Here is a 17,424-nt window from a genome sequence, read left to right as displayed (position 1 = left end):
CTTTCAGAATCATATCTCTACCAGCCGTGTCTTTCCATGATCCAACCTCGACTTGTTTCCTCATTTGGAGAGAGCGGAGAAAGGCTGTTTGGAGAAATGTCATGACAGCTACTGTCCATGGAAATGTATAGAGGGCGCACCTCTGATCTTTGCCATTGATTGTTTCTGTGATAGCAAAGCCCATAGAGGGCTATCCCGTCTAGTGGCAAGTGTGCCCTACATAGAGCACATCTCTATGGGTCTATAACCAGAACTGGAGTCTCGAGAGAAAGATTTTGATTAAAAAGATAGGAAATCTGTACAAATGTTTGGCTTACAGTATACAGTGAGGGAAAAAAGTATTTGATCCCCTGCTGATTTTGTACGTTTGCCCACTGACAAAGAAATGATCAGTCTATAATTTTAATGGTAGGTTTATTTGAACAGTGAGAGACAGAATAACATCAAAAAAATCCAGAAAAACTCATGTAAAAAATGTTATAAATTGATTTGCATTTTAATGAGGGAAATAAGTATTTGACCCCTTCTCAATCAGAAAGATTTCTGGCTCCGAGGTGTCTTTTATACAGGTAACGAACTGAGATTAGGAGCACACTCTTAAAGGGAGTGCTCCTAATCTCAGTTTATTCCTGTATAAAAGACACCTGTCCACAGAAGCGATCAATCAATCAGATTCCAAACTCTCCACCATGGCCAAGACCAAACAGCTCTCCAAGGATGTCAGGGACAAGATTGTAGACCTACGCAAGGCTGGAATGGGCTACAAGACCATCGCCAAGCAGCTTGGTGAGAAGGTGACAACAGTTGGTGCGATTATTCACAAATGGAAGAAACACAAAATAACTGTCGATCTCCCTCGGCCTGGGGCTCCATGCAAGATCTCACCTCGTGGAGTTGCAATGATCATGAGAACGGTGAGGAATCAGCCCAGAACTACACAGGAGGATCATGTCAATTATTTCAAGGCAGCTGGGACCATAGTCACCAAGAAAACAATTGGTAACACACTACGCCGTGAAGGACTGAAATCCTGCAGCGCCCGCAAGGTCCCCCTGCTCAAGAAAGCACATATACAGGGCCGTCTGAAGTTTGCCAATGAACATCTGAATGATTCAGAGGAGAACTGGGTGAAAGTGTTGTGGTCATATGAGACCAAAATCGAGCTCTTTGGCATCAACTCAACTCGCCGTGTTTGGAGGAGGAGGAATGCTACCTATGACCCCAAGAACACCATCCCCACCGTCAAACATGGAGGTGGAAATATTATGCTTTGGGGGTGTTTTTCTGCTAAGGGGACAGGACAACTTCACCGCATCAAAGGGACGATGGACGGGGCCATGTACCGTCAAATCTTGGGTGAGAACCTCCTTCCCTCAGCCAGGGCATTGAAAATGGGTCGTGGATGGGTATTCCAGCATGACAATGACCCAAAACACACGGCCAAGGCAACAAAGGAGTGGCTCAAGAAGAAGCACATTAAGGTCCTGGAGTGGCCTAGCCTGTCTCCAGACCTTAATCCCATAGAAAATCTGTGGAGGGAGCTGAAGGTTCGAGTTGCCAAACGTCAGCCTCGAAACCTTAATGACTTGGATAAGATCTGCAAAGAGGAGTGGAACAAAATCCCTCCTGAGATGTGTGCAAACCTGGTGGCCAACTACAAGAAAAGTCTGACCTCTGTGATTGCCAACAAGGGTTTTGCCACCAAGTACTAAGTCATGTTTTGCAGAGGGGTCAAATACTTATTTCCCTCATTAAAATGCAAATCAATTCATAACATATTTGACATGCGTTTTCCTGGATTTTTTTGTTGTTATTCTGTCTCTCACTGTTCAAATAAACCTACCATTAAAATTATAGACTGATCATGTCTTTGTCAGTGGGCAAACGTACAAAATCAGCAGGGGATCAAATACTTTTTTCCCTCACTGTATATGCTAATTAAGCTGCCCATATATAGCGGAGCACTTGTAGACTTGCACAGAAAAGCAGCACCACAGATGAAAGGTAGAGCGGCGCGGCTCGCCTTGCTCCCTGTGACAGTCAAACAAATTGTGAGATTTTGAGGTTTTCTTTCATGAAAGTAATGCAACGTAATATAATTAGTAATATAATGTTTTACTTTCCTCACAAAGTAATATTGTACAGTAACGCGTTAATGTATTTTTTAAATGTAATAATCCCAACACTCCTCATGAGTAACGTGATGGGCTGTCTTTCTACTAAACTTAATAACCCTTCCCTATTCAAATCTACTATTTGATCACATTCATATTTAATAATTTTTTGGAATAAACTGGCATTTGGCACTAATTTAGAATTTCATTAATTTATCTATTGTGCAGCTGATGGGAAATTGAAAAATTCATTAGAAGGTGCAGTTTGACTCCCCCACTGTGTTTGACTAATTATCATCAGAAAAACATGAGACATGTTAGAATTGCTGAACATCCCTCCACTGTGTTTACTCAGTCACAAATACCTTGAGTTACATGAAATACTATTGGCAATATTGTAGCTATGAAGAACTCATAATAATAATGCTTCCATGATACCACCCACTGGGCACAAACTGTTTGAATCAACGTTGTTTCAACGTAATTCGTCATCGTATTGTGACATGGAATCTACATGGAAAATATATTGGATTTGAAAAAAGTAAACAATGTTAACTGTTGTTTTGAGAGTGAAATTTCAACCAAGGAATTATGTCATCAATAACCACATTTCCATCCACAGTTTATATGCGAGTAAAGTCATACCGTATAAAAAATCATGACAGCTGTGATGGAAACAGGAAGTTTCGGTGCAATTTTATAAATGCCGACAGATAATTTGTTCGTTCGACATGGTGGGTTCTTTTTGTGTTGGTAAAATTAATTATCTGAGAAATGGTGGTGGAAATGCCTTTGTTGGAGTCACTCAATGAGATGATGTGTGGTTCTCCCACTACTAGGGAAACCATGCATGAAAACTTAAACGAAAAAGTACCTTTTGTGTGCATTACGTCATCAAACACTGATTTTTAAACGCAATAAGTCAGTTTAGTGGAAACACCACTGTTGGGAAAATATGCATATTTTTTTTAATGCAGAATTTAGAATATTCACATGAAATCTGTCGCCAGTTGGATGGAAACCTAGCTAATGTAACCAATTTTCAGCATATACAAACCTTGTATAAAATATGTTGAAATTGTACCTTTGAAAAAATTTAAAATCTTCAACGTTATATCCACTATCAGAAAAAAAGCTATAGGGTGGGCAGCACCTCCTACTGGAGAGTTGATCTACAGTGGCTTGCGAAAGTATTTACCCCCCTTGGCATTTTTCCTATTTTGTTGCCTTACAACCTGGAATTTAAATGGATTTTTTGGGGGGTTTGTATCATTTGATTTACACAACAAGCCTACAACTTTGAAGATGCAAAATATTTTTTCTTGTGAAACAAACAAGAAATAAGACAAAAAAACAGAAAACTTGAGCGTGCATAATTATTCACCCCATTTCCACGTTGAATTTATGTGGTGTGCCTAGCGGGCAGTGTTTGCAAATGTAAGATGTTGTGTTGCATGTGTAGGTGTTAGCAAGTTCTGCCCACACTTTCAAATAAACTGTCACACATATTCCATACTAATACCAATTATATGGCAACATTTTCTCTGTTTTATTAAAAGGAATTGTGACAGTGATTATGCTTTCATGATACCAGTTTGCTATTGTTAGATGTTGTGTTGCATGTGTAGGTGTTAGCGAGTTCTGCCCACACTTTCAAATAAACTGTCACAAATATTATATTCTAAAATGAATCATATGGCACCATTTCTCAATTTTCTCCATAGGATTTGTGACAGTGATGCCAACTTTGGTGAACATCTGCCACATTTCTAAAAGGACTTTAGTTGTACAGTCTATTTAAGTAAATGCTAATACCTACCCTCGTACAGCCAGTCAGCGATCCCATTGAAGATGACCCCTTCCTTTCCAGAAGATGTCAGTCTGAGGGAGTTGCTCTTCACATCTGATTGGTAGTAAATATTGTTCTCAAATATGTAGATCTGTGTGCACAAGGACACACAAGGAGATCAGGAAAGTCATCACTGACATATGTGTGTTTTAACCCCTTTTAAACATTGTGTCTTTGAGCTACAGATTTGGGTTTTTGGATTTGTCTATTTCTTCTGCATCCGCTGATACCAACCATTATTCTGTGTGATTAACGGGGGCTGAGCTAGAGCTGTGTTTGTGAAACGCTTCTTCTCACAAAAATGTCTGCAAAGTCAGAACGGTTTGAGCTACAAAATGTATGACCCATCTATGAAAAGCTGCGACTCTATGACGCTCACAAGCCACACCATCATAGGAAATCCCAGGACATAGTGTCTATAGTACTGTAATAAGCTCACATAATTCCGGTCACAAACTCCAAACTCCACACAGTTGTCACTGACTAGTTGGATATTCATTTCTCACTGAGCAAACAATTTCTGTACTTACAGCATTCTTATAAATTCATTTTTTTTAATCAAGATTTAGCTTGATTAGCTTTACATTTTTCTATTGACATTTGGCAATAAAACTCATAAATGGAACTGTTTATGTCAAATTGTGTTCTACTTGTAGCTCTGGTTGTCCTGAAAGGTCATGCTTAACATAGAAATGTGAAACACTTCTATGTGAAACTAAATATGAGGGTAGAGCAAGCAGATTAATAAAAGTAGTGAATTTCATATTTTTCAGTGTGGGATTTCCTGGAACTGATAGATCTGTGGGCACAAGGACACACAAGGAGATCAGAAAAGTAATCACTGACATATCACATTTCATTTAACATTTAACTTTGGCATGACCTCTACAGGTCTGAAATGTGAAAGTCAATGAAATTTCAACTTTTAACAATAATTCAGTTTTGAACACAGAGAGAGAAATATGAATATTGTATATCACCTAGGGCACCCAGTCAAATTAGCAGATATGTTGAAATTCACGAAAAGGGGGAAATAACAACACATTTTCAATTCAGGTCTTATTCAAGTCTCACCCTGAAGGCAAGGAATCCCCCCTGTCCAGAGAAATTCCAGAAACCTAACGTCCGATTCCATTAACAACCTAAATGACCTGTGTTACATAGACCTGTGTTGAAATTAGCAACCAATTCCTTAGCCTCAGCTGCCTTTCTTTTCCCAGAACCATCCAACGTTTCCCAGTCAGCCAGCTGTCTGCATCAGCCAGACTTACATAAAGCACCGTTATGTAGTCACTCGGTCACGGAGCTGAGCTGACCCCGTCTCAGGCTCTGCAGGCCCTGCTGTTATATCAAAGGCATTGAGTAGCGGCAACTTTCCTAAATCGCTCCAGAAGGCAGTGTGTGTGGTATAGGATTCAGCTAAAAGAGCTGCTTTAAACAGCAATGTCTTGAACAGTTTCAACAGTTTCAACATCAATGCACCATCTACTTCAATAAAGACTGGAACTAGCTGTCCTGAGATGGGGTAGGATTTTCAGTTAGGAAATACATTGGCTATGACAGGTTTGGTTATGAGGAAGTGCTATCATAACATTTATATGTATGTTTTTGGATGTTTTGAGCTTGAGTTTGTGTTGACAGCTAGTTCACTTTAAGGATGCTGTCAATTTAATATCTAGTCTACACAACAAAACAACTCACAGAACTGGCATCCCATCCAAGATATATTAGCAGTGTCATGTATTCATAAGATACAATTGTGGCTAACGATGGAGCTTATGCTACTCGAGAGCCCCGAATCCCTGGATATCTGTCTGCCTCATCCCTCATCACCGTAATGGCCCTCTAATGGAGGTGAGTTTGATTTACGGCAAAATAAACCACACCGAATGTTGCAATTGCAGACAAGAAGCCTGTAATACTTAAGCCTGTTAGCTGTCCACAAAAGGTGCCCCATCTGTCTAATGAAAAACAAATGAAAAGGTATTGTCATCTAATTTGAATGATTCTCTATTTCGAAAACGAACTGGAGTACAATGCGAGAGTCGTTTGACATTCCACATCAACCTGCTTAGAATGCTGTGCTTTGATAGTTGGTTTCAGAAAGGCTGGCTCTTGTTTTAGTTCAAGTGCATGTTGGATCTCACTTTCCCAGAATTAGACTGATAGGGTTCTGGGTTCTTGGTTCGAGTGACTGTTTTATTGCATCACATTTTTGGTGGGATTTTGGTTGATACCATAATGACCCTACCATTAGTTTCCCCATGATTTCAGCCAAATACATTAACCTTCTTGGCGCTGTTGTTACAATTGTGCACCCACCATCCAAATGGATGGCATCAGGTTTGAATTCCACATGACCCCCAACTTCATAACATTTGGTGTCAGAAGTGGGATCCAACACAGGTGAGCCTATCAGAATGGTGTCGGAGCAGCTGTACGAAGAAGCTTCAAAGAAGCCTTCCAAAGGAGATGGGGCTGTGGTAGAAGGACCCTGCTGCCACTATGACCACTGCCCAGCGAGTTAGCCATCTTGGCACTGTAGTTAATCCTGCTCCGTGGCTTCACTACAAAGCACTACAAAATTAGCAGATTTGAGAGAAATAGTCAGGCTTGGAGGAAATGGTCCACATTTACATGGCATACTGAATGTCACATTAGTATAGGTTGTTTCAGGTGTGCTTGGCATTTCACTACCGATTGTCATGTTGATCAAATATCATGTTCTCAAATAATCTGACTGAAAGCTATCAACATGTTTGAATGTCCACAGCATTGTTTTGTGACTAAAGAGAACAAAGTAATTGATAGATGCAAATGTTTTAAAGGCCAGGTAACTTGGTTGACCTTCTAAGCCAATACAGGAGACGGAGTGGATATTATCTATACATTCTGGCTTTACATTTAATTAAAAAAATGTATTCACTCAAACATAAATGTTCATGTACTCTATTGTTACCACTTTAATGAGAAACATGATTCACTTTCAACCGCAGCATAATCAAAGCACAGTCTAATTAAAAGTTCAAAATGCACTCCATGCAGGGATTCAATTGGAGAACAATTAAATCAAACAAAGCAATTACATGAGGAAGAGGAAAGAAAATCATCCCGAAGGCTAAACCAAGAAATAACAGCATTTCAAAAATAAAAAATTTAAAATATTTTTTTCACTGTTGATCCTGGGCAAACCAACTGCTCCTTTTCCTTTGTACATACATTACAGGCCACGGGCAACACTTGTTAAAGCAACATTTTTGTAGTTTATTCAAGATGTACCCAAAAACGACAAAACAAATAGCTGACATAACCCTTAGTAGGCAAGGACTATACTCAGTTACTTTCAACACTGGTGTGTGTACGTGCAGAATATTGCAAGTTCGGGGGGTAGCCCCGCCTGGGACTCAAACCTGGGTCTACCGACTATCAACCCAATACGTTAGCCATCACGCCAAGAAATGCAAACTTCCTAGTTGGAGTAATATTCAAATGTCATGTGATATAGGATTGTGACTTTAACCGGAAAAATCACAAAATATGACTGTTGCATTATTCCCAATGGTAACAGGTGTGATATGGAAGGGTTGCATGTAGGAGTGGCCAACTTGTCTTTGACTTACCAGTTGCTGGCCCTGTACTCCCCATGCAGCGTACTGCAGAACAGAGTTCAGCACCTCCGGAGGGTCCAACTCCCATACCTCCCTGAAAAACAACAGTAAGTAACCAGTAAGACTTCTACCTAGAGCAGTGGAAGGCATTTACAAAGATGCACCTTTAACTTCGGGATAGACCGGTAACTCTAACTGTAAGTCGCTCTGGATAAGAGCATTTGCTAAATTACTCAAATGTAAACAAGGCCCCATAGAACTCCACTTAAAAACATTGTTTTATCATAAATATTGACATTTAAAAGGTCATGACTAACAAAATATTGAATTTCATTGTTTGTTGTGGATTCACCAGGCTCTTAGCATCCACCTGAGCTAAACTGCCTTAGAAGAGATTGTCTGGACAAGTAAACAAACACATGGTAAACAAGCACATGAAACATACCTTGTGTGAATGTTATAAATGCTATATGAGGCCATGTATGAATGCCGGTAAACCTAGAACAAAAGAGAGAAAAGAAAGAGGCGATTACTGGATGAAACATTAACGATGGAGGCAGCTTGGCTGATAACGACATCATAAAAACAGGCAGAGAAAGGCATCGAACAGAATAGACCAGTAGTGGTTTTCACAAATAGATTGTGTGGACAATGCGATTTGCATGGGTGACAGCTGCGAGATGAGACATTTTAATTCCATCTGAGGAACCGATCATGGAACCCCCATGACTTTGGGTCTGAAAGCCTGGGAGCCTGGGAGTATGAGAGAGAGAGAGAGAGAGAGAGAGAGAGAGAGAGGCAAAGCACTCAAACGGACTGGGGTGTGAGTAAATCTGTCTGGATTCCCTTAGAGAAGCTGTGCCTGACATGATAATAGCATTCAGACCATAGACGGGGAAGGAAACAGCCTCAATGTTGCAGTGTTTCATAATGATGACATGCTCCACACAGTTCAACTATAGACCAAGAAACATTCTCTGACAGCAGTGTTATTGTACTGTATGGCAGTTGCATTGCAAACTGTGAAGATAAATACTTTCCCCTGATTTTGTTGTGTTACAGCCTGAATTTAAAATGGATTAAATAGAGATTTTGTGTGACTGGCCTACACACAATACCCCAAAATGTGAAAGTGTAACTATGTTTTTAGACATTTTTATAAATTAATTAAACATGAAAAGCTGAAATATCTTGAGTCAATAAGTATTTAACCACTTTGTTATGGCAAGCCTAATTAAGTTCAGGAGTAAAAATATCACATAATAAGTTGCATGGACTCAGTGTGCAATAAAAGTGTTTAACATGATTTTTGAATGACTACCTCATCTCTGTATCCCAATGCCTCACAAAGAAGGGCACCTATTGATTGATGGGTTAAAAAAAAAGAAGCAAATATTGAATATCCCTTTGAGCATGGTCAAGTTATTAATTACACTTTGGATGGTGTATCAATACACCCAGTCACTACAAAGATACAGGCGTCCTTTCTAACTCAGTTTCCGGAGAGGAAGAAAACCACTCAGGGATTTCACCATGAGACCAATTGTGACTTTAAAACAGTCAGAGAGTTTAATGGCTGTGATAGGCAAAAAAATGAGGATGGGATCAACAACATTGTAGTTACTCCACAATACTAATCTAAATGACAGAGTGAAAAGAAGGAAGCCTCTACAGAATAAACCATATTTCCAAAACATGCATCCTGTTTGCAATGAGGCACTAAAGTAAAACTACAAAAATGTGGCAAATAAATGTACTTTATGTCCTGAATACAAACCGTTATGTTTGGGGCACTGTTCATTTATTTATTTATTTTTACCCCCAATTTCATGATTACAATCTTGTCTCATCGCTGCAAGTCCCTAACGGGCTCGGGAGAGGCGAAGGTCGAGTCATGCGTCGTCCGAAACATGACACGCCCAGACCCGCTTCTTAACACCCGCTCACTCAACCCAGAAGCCAGCTGCACCAATGTGTCGGAGGAAACACCGTCAACTGACGACCGAAGTCAGCCTGCATGCGCCTGGTCCGCCACAAGGAGTCGCTAGAGCGCAATGAGACAAGTAAAGCCCCCCCAGGCCAAACCCTCCACTAACCCGGACGACGCTGGGCCAATTGTGCACCGCCCTATGGGACTCCCGGTCACGGCCGGTTGTGACACAGCCTGGGATTGAACCCCAGGCTGTAGTGACATCGCAACACTGCGATGCAGTGCCTTAGACCATTGCGCCACTCGGGAGGCCCCACTCTTCATATTTTCAAGTATGGTGGTGGCTGCATCATGTTATGGGTATGCTGGTCATCGGCATTTTTTTAGGATAAAAATAAACGGAATAGAGCTAAGCACAGGCAAAATCCTAGAGGAAAACCTTGTTCAGTCTGCTTTCCAACAGACACAGGGAGACAAATCCCCCTTTCAGCAGGACAATAACCTAAAACACAAGGCCAAATATACACTGGAGTTGCTGACCAAGAAGACATTGAATGTTCCCGAGTGGCCTAGTTACAGTTTTGACTAAAATCCGCTTGAAAGTCTATGGCAAGACTTGAAAATGGCTGTCTAGCAATGATCAACAATCAACTTGTCAGAGCTTGAAGAATGTTTTAAAGAATATTGTGCAAATATGGTACAATCCAGGTGTGTAAAGTTCTTAGAGACTTACCCAGAAAGACTCACAGCTGTAATCCCTGTGGAAGGTGAGTCTAACATGTATTGGCTGAGGGGTGTGAATACTTATGTAAATTACATATTTCTGTAATTCATTTTCAATAAATTTGCTAACATTTGTAAAGAAATGTTTTCACTTTGCTTTGGGGTAGTGTGTGTAGATCGATGATAAAAACAACAACATTTTAATCCATTTTGATTTCAGGCTGTAACACAACAAAATGTGGAATAAGTCAAGCGGTATGAATACTTTCTGAAGGCACTGTACATGAAAAACAAAACACAATCATAAAAAACAGACACATTCTTGAGTAAAAGGGTCCCCTAACAGCCATCTGAAATGCCCTAGAGGCACCAATTCCTCCCATTTTCAAGTGCTTTAAAGATCATAAGGTAAAGAAAAAAATAATAATGATGGGGTGTATACAGTGGGTATAGAAAGTGACCACCCCTTTCAAAATGTTCACCTTTTGTTGCCTTACAGCCTGAAATGAAAACACATAAAATCAGACTTTTTCCAGCTTTATTTACACACAGTAACCCACAATATCCAAGTGAAAAAAAAAATCAAAAAAACTCTGAAAATTAATTAAAATTAAACAGTAAAATACCCTATTTGGATAAGTGAACACCCCCCTGAGTTAATACTTGGTGGAACCAAGCCATGAGTCTCTTTGATTGTCTCTACTAACATTGCACACCTAGAACGTGCAATATTTGTCCATTCTTCATTGCAGAATTGTTCAAGCTCAGTCAAATTGCATGGTGACCGCTCATGGACTGCACTCTTCAAGTCATTCCACATATTCTTGATGGGATTTAGGTCGGGGCTCTGACTAGGCCACTCAAGGACATTTACCTTCTTGTTCTTCAGCCACTGTGCGGTTGCTTTGGCAGTGTGCTTTGGGTCATTCACATGTTGAAACGTGAACTTCCCATTTTCAACTTCCTGGCAGAGGGCTGCAGGTTCTCCTCAAGAATCTGTCGGTATTTTGCACTGTCCATTTTTACCTTCTATCCTGACAAGTGCTCCAGTCCCTGCTGAAGAGAAACACCCCCACAACAGGATGCTGCCACCACCGTGCTTTACTGTAGGCATGGTGTTCTTTGGGTGGAAAGATGTATTGGGTTTTCACCAGACATATCATTTTGCGTTCAGTCCAAAAAGTTCAATTTTGGTCTCATCTGACCACAGCACCTTTTCCCACTCGGCCTCGGAATCTACAACGTCCTTTTTGGCAAAGCTCAAACGAGACTTGATGTGGCTTTTTTTGAGGAATGTTTTTTTTCTTGCCACCCTCCCATTGAGGCCAGATTTATGGAGCGCTTGTGATATTGTGGTCACATACACAGATTGACCAGTCTTTGTCATAAAGGCCTGTAGCTCCTTCAAAGTTGCCATTGGCTTCTTGGTAGCCTCTCTGATCAGTCTCCTCCTTGCCCGGTCATCCAGTTTGGAGGGACGGCCTGATCTATGCAGGGTCTGGGTGGTGCCATACACCTTCCACTTCTTAATAATGGTCTTAACTGTGCTCCGAGGGATAGACAAAGCCTTTGAAATCTTTTTATATCCTGCCCCTGACTTGTGCCTTTATCTCGTAGATCTTTTGAAAGTACCTTTCCGCCCATAGTGGATTCTTTGCATTGAATTGCACTAATGAGCAGTGGAGTCCTCTATGAACAACTGCTTTTATTCTGAACTAATCAAAGTCACTACAATTGATCACAGATGGAAGCCAACTAGCTTGATTTGTGATCTGGATGGTGGTTGGTTATACCTCAACAAGTTTGCAATTTCAATTCTAAGGGGGGAGGGGGTGTTCACTTATCCAAATAGGGTATTTTACTGTTTTACTTGTAATTCATTTTCAGAGTTTTTTAGATTTTTGTATTTTACTTGGATATTGTGGGTTACTGTGTGTAATTTTTTTTATGTGTTTTCATTTCAGGCTGTAAGGCAACAAATGGTAAACATTTTGAAAGGGGTGTTCACTTTCTATACCCACTGTAAGTCTATAATTTAACAATGGAGTAAGGTATGGTGGAAGTTTATGCAGGAGGGCTTTAAAAACAAAAAGACTGCAAAGCATAGATCTACAATACTTCAAAGAGCGTCAGCCTACTTTCTGATACAGAATGCAGTGATGTGTACTGAACCTATCGCCTGTGATAAAACATAGTGTGCTAATGGCTTCAATACAGTGGCAGCTGCATTCATACAGTCAATATCCCCATAGTCTATAACCGGTATGAATGTCAACTGAATTATTTGTTTTCTGCTATTTAATGAAAGGCATTACCTTTTCCTAAAATAAGCCAATTTTAATTCTTAATTTCTTAACTAACTCATCAACATGCTTTTTGAAAGATAGCTTTCGTCAATCCAGATGCCCCAATATTCATAAGCGGGGACATGATCAATGAAGGCACCATCCTATGTACATATTCCTAAATCATCAGATACATTTTTACGTGATTTGCAGAATAGCATATACTTGGAGAATAACATATATATATATGTTTGAGCAGACAGGAGTCTTAAAACAGGGATGCCACGGCAGAGGATGGATAGCTCAAATTAAAAAGGTCTTCTTCACTCGGAAAAACGCACTTCGCCACAGTGAATTATGCATAGCGCCTGAGGACGGTGGAAGGGCTTGATGGAGGTGGCAACGATGGCAACGACGGATGGCAGTGGGAGCTGTTATAGTGGCGAGATTGATGAGCGATCACTCCTCACTCCTGAAATAGTGTTGACAAGCCAAGATGAGTGATGTCAGAGTGAGGGGAGGGTGGAGAGTATACCTCCGATGGCTTTGACAAATGTCTCCTCTGCCTCTGTTGCTATTAGCTGCTGAGGAACAGAGACGCAGGTAGGGGTTAAACCTCTGTGAAAACACATCCTTTGCTAGGAAGCAAAACACCCGAGCGTTTAGATGCGTTGTCTCTTTAAAACAAATTCAAGGTAAGCATTTGGAACTGGATGTAATGAGCTTTTGTGAAATATCAACAGCAGAACCACAGACTCGTGTTCCCTGGGAAGGCATATTACTGTTTACAAAAAGAGGAATGGACACTGTGACTTTTACTTGAACCCTATTGACTCCCTCCAGTTGGAGTTTTACTTCCAAACACACATTGACCTTTGGCACCAAAAAAAATAACTGCTTGTGGGATACAACTTTGACCGTCTCGCTCTCTCTGAGGTGCTCCTCATCTCTTGCTTTGATTACATTTCCTACTCTGTATATCATGATAAAAATGGCTAATATCAACTCTCAGTTTCCATATGAGGTGTACAGTTAGAGGATAATTTCCAAATGTTTCAAATTGTTTCCACTCCCCACATCTCTTCAAGAGCTGAGAAGCTCACATGGGCACAATGATCTTTGCGGTCAGCATGGTGATTTAATCAAAAACAAGGAGGTTGACATTTGAAAACAAACTATTAAATATGTAGACTGGCTCAGACAAGTTTAGGCGCTCTTCTATACTGCCTCAGAGAAGAGTACACTAGACCAGCTAATGGAGCAATGCATGCCAAGGTTTACAACAGCTGATTTCAGCCTCTGGGTAAAAGATGTTACAAAATAGTCTTTGACCCCCAAAAAGTATTTGGCTGCTTGGAAATGTGATTTTTTTCCATAGTAATAACATGTTTAAGACTGTCAATTACTGTGTAATACAGTAGGATAGTAGAATAACCATGTGAATGTTTATTGTTGTATCTAATCATTAGGTCTGTGACGATACCAGTATCGCAATAAGTTTTCCATGGCAAAAATGAAAACACGAAGCAGACCATACTCTTTGGTCCTTTAAAAACCTGCTTTATGCAAAAAATGGTGTGCTATAGCTTGGAAAATAAATACATGTTTGTTTCCAACATTAGGGCTGTTTTCCTAAAGAAGTTAAATCTGCATCGTGTTTTGTTTCTTTCCCACGATATGAATGAGTATCATGACACTGGTATTAAATCAACTTAAACGACTCCTAAGACCAACAGAGCAGAGAGAGCTAGTGAAGCAGCTGTTTCCCAGCACTGTCACCCCAAAACAAGTTCAATTGTGACTCCAGCCCCACTTGGATCGATCCATTTGTAAGCAAAGGGGAGGAGAAAAGAGGGGGAGATCAATAGAAAACTCCCCAGTTCGGGAATTATTTTAGGCTACAAGCCACTCTAGAGGTTTCTGTGCAAGGAACGTAAGAGCCATCTGAACCCCTACGAGTATTAAAGCGAAGTGGTCCCCAAAGCTACCGGTGTCTTATCATTTTTTGCTAATTTATTTTGTGCACAGTGTCCGCCCAGTGTGGATGACGGGATCACCGCGACCGTCTCAGTACAGCAGTCAGTATGGGGCCCTCAGGTTACCATAGCAATTCTGGGCCCTTACAGCACATTGGCACCCTCAGATTTACTATAATAGCATGGACCCTCAAGGTGCCAGCACTGTGAAGGCCCTTCAGTCTCAAAGGTCTACCCAATCTAGACCCATTTATAGGGGTTGGGAATATGGATACGGTGATAACAGTGCTTATGGCCCCAGGTGCTGCTTTCGGCCTGCTAAATCACACAACATTGGGCTATTTGGGTTCCCATGACCCCCGAATGGTCCTGATAATAGACTGATTGACTGATCTAATAGATTCTGTCACGCCTTCTCCCTCTTCCTTTGCATCACATCTTTGATTCCCGCCGGGCTTATTTGTTCGGTAGTCAGCATTTGGGGATTAGGCAAGGTAGGACCTACGTGTCCAGCCTTCATTCATTTGAAGAAAGCGAGCCACTGAATATAAAGGATACTTCATCAATGTTAGCCAACGTTTTATCCATCACGAGGATGTATATGACTTAAATAGTTTTCTCCTTGCAAAGTTTCGAGAACCAGGAGGTGAAGAAACTGAATTCTTAATCTATTTCCCTCGCCAAAATGTCAGAAACACAATTGCGATGTAATAGGCTATGTGTGGTTTAACAATGTGAGACAAAATAATGGTTCAATTGTCTATTTGACTTAGATCTGTCATCAAACGAAACAAAACACAATTTCCTTACAGAGCGATTTAATGATTGTAGAGGACACCCAAATAACATTTCATCTATGTCATGTCAAGTAAACAATGGACTTCATTATTATACTCCATGGGTAAAAATAAATCCTGTTTATACACCTTTGTTTGGTGAGGTACTCAACACACTCCAACCTGATTAGCTTGAATCTATTCGCAAACACAATGCACTGGATCAACATAGACTTGGCTGGAGGATTTACAAGATGCAAGACAGAGCCTATTATCACAATTGACAAACATACAGGCAGCACAGATATTATGTTTATCAAGTTGAATCGCTCTTGGATACCTCAGTAATGAGATAATGGCATGTAATCCTCGAGCTAGGTGAGACTACCAGAGATTTCCTCAATGCACTCTGTCAACAACTTCCCTCTACACTGGTGAAAATAATTAGGAGAATTTATGTATATAACACATTTTGTGAGTCGTTGAATTCAGAATCTTACAGTTAGTAACAGTCAGCATAGATTACTTTTGAAGAGCGAGAACATGCAGGATCTCTTGAATCTAATGAAGTTAAGTTTGATGTTGATGGTGGACATACTTGTTCAAATGCCACGACATTATTCCATGCTTTTTTTCATTCCAACATACTGTACCGGTATTGCCCTGTTTGTTTAACTAAACAATTTCCCAAGGGTCCAGAGGTTGTTTTCATACAGTAGATGCCCAAAGGGATTCTGAACATATAATTATATTATGAACAAATGACAGCCTCTTTACATATCTTTCACAATCAATTCTGAGCTTGTCCCTATATAACATACAACATAACACTACACGGCAAAAGAAAGGGATCGCACAGTGAACTGAAGTTATTATTAGCCAGCACAAGAATCACAAGAAATATGCAAATAAATTAAGATGAATCTCATTGTCGGTAATCCTTACAGTTGATCCCTTCCAGAATAAAGGGTCCAATTTGCATATCTAATTTCACATCTACACGTTTCTGATGGAAACAGGCCCACTGCTATATTAATGAATGAACGTGACCTGTCAATTGCAGGCAACTAGGGCCTGAATTTTGTATCACACGTCATTCCGCCCCCGAGCACCATGAATTATACTGTACTTACACATTCAGTCACATCAACTAAATGTTTTTAAGTTATGATAAAAAATGAACTTTTTACCCAGCTTACTCTACTGCAGGTAACATTTTTGAACAATTGTTTTTAATATCTGTGTTTTTGCATGTACATTGAGTGACTGATTGATTCATCTTATGCTACATAAAGATAACTAATCCAATCAGTTAGTAATATTTTTTGCACCAGTTCCTGAAATGGTTGTTCCAGTTTAAATGGCTTAGGTAGTCTCCTCACACTAATCCTAACCCTGGCAGTCATTACGACTGCGGGTGAATAAAAATATCCTAACTCTAGCTGGATTCCAATAGGAATTACACATCACTTTGCAAGCCAACACAATGTGATTTGCAAGTAGGGTTGCAAAATTCTGGTAAATTTCCCAGGTTTTCCGAAATCCCGGTTGGAAGATTCCTGGGAAAGATAACAGAATTTTTCAAACCTACTTGCAGGCCTGATGTAGCCTGTAAACCATGAGTTTCAAGCCCCTGTATTAGGGTAAAGCTAGGCCTCAAAATAAGGCCTTATGAGATATGTAACGTATTGTCATAAAGAGTTTAATTATAACGATAATGATAATATTTTCCAAGGAACTCACTTGGTGAAGGCCAAAGGACTATAAATGAATGAATTCAACAACCATGTCTTTGTCACTAACAAATACAGCCATTTGTGGTAACTCTACAATTCACTCGAAAAGGCAAGGCACACTGGGAAATTAGATTTGGAGGCGTGGCTTAGTGCTGATACAACTCAAATCTGGACCTCTTTCAGGGTCACAGTGACTCTATCGGTTTGAGTAATGACAAAAAAATCACTTTAAGTAACTGTACTCAGATATATTAAGTGAAACGGGTTTCCTCAAACGTTTTGAGTAATGACAGCACATTGGTGTTTACAGTGTTGACAGCACATTGGTGTTCCACGCCAGCCCATTTTTTTCATCGAGGCTAAAAATGGACCAGCCCATCTTTTGTTTGCCCAAATGCCAGATGGACAGTCCGCCCCTGTACACACG

General features: G+C 40.2%; 1 protein-coding gene across 1 annotated transcript in view; it reads right to left on the bottom strand.

Annotated features, from left to right (window-relative positions):
* The window catches only part of LOC311143509 (inactive dipeptidyl peptidase 10-like), a gene marked incomplete at both ends in the record, with an annotated part of 296,708 nt that overhangs the window by 47,359 nt on the left and 231,925 nt on the right, over positions 1–17,424 (bottom strand). The window contains 3 exons of the mRNA XM_084179335.1: positions 3,934–4,054; positions 7,584–7,665; positions 8,017–8,069. Of these exons, the coding sequence (XP_084035461.1) occupies positions 3,934–4,054; positions 7,584–7,665; positions 8,017–8,069 (256 nt within the window). The remainder of the gene's footprint in view (positions 1–3,933; positions 4,055–7,583; positions 7,666–8,016; positions 8,070–17,424) is intronic.

This window comes from Coregonus lavaretus (genome assembly GCF_964263955.1).
Source record: "Coregonus lavaretus genome assembly, chromosome: 16".
Lineage (NCBI taxonomy): Eukaryota > Metazoa > Chordata > Actinopteri > Salmoniformes > Salmonidae > Coregonus > Coregonus lavaretus.
Note: the sequence above shows the minus strand (reverse complement) of the source record. Positions and strands in the feature narration are given on the sequence as shown.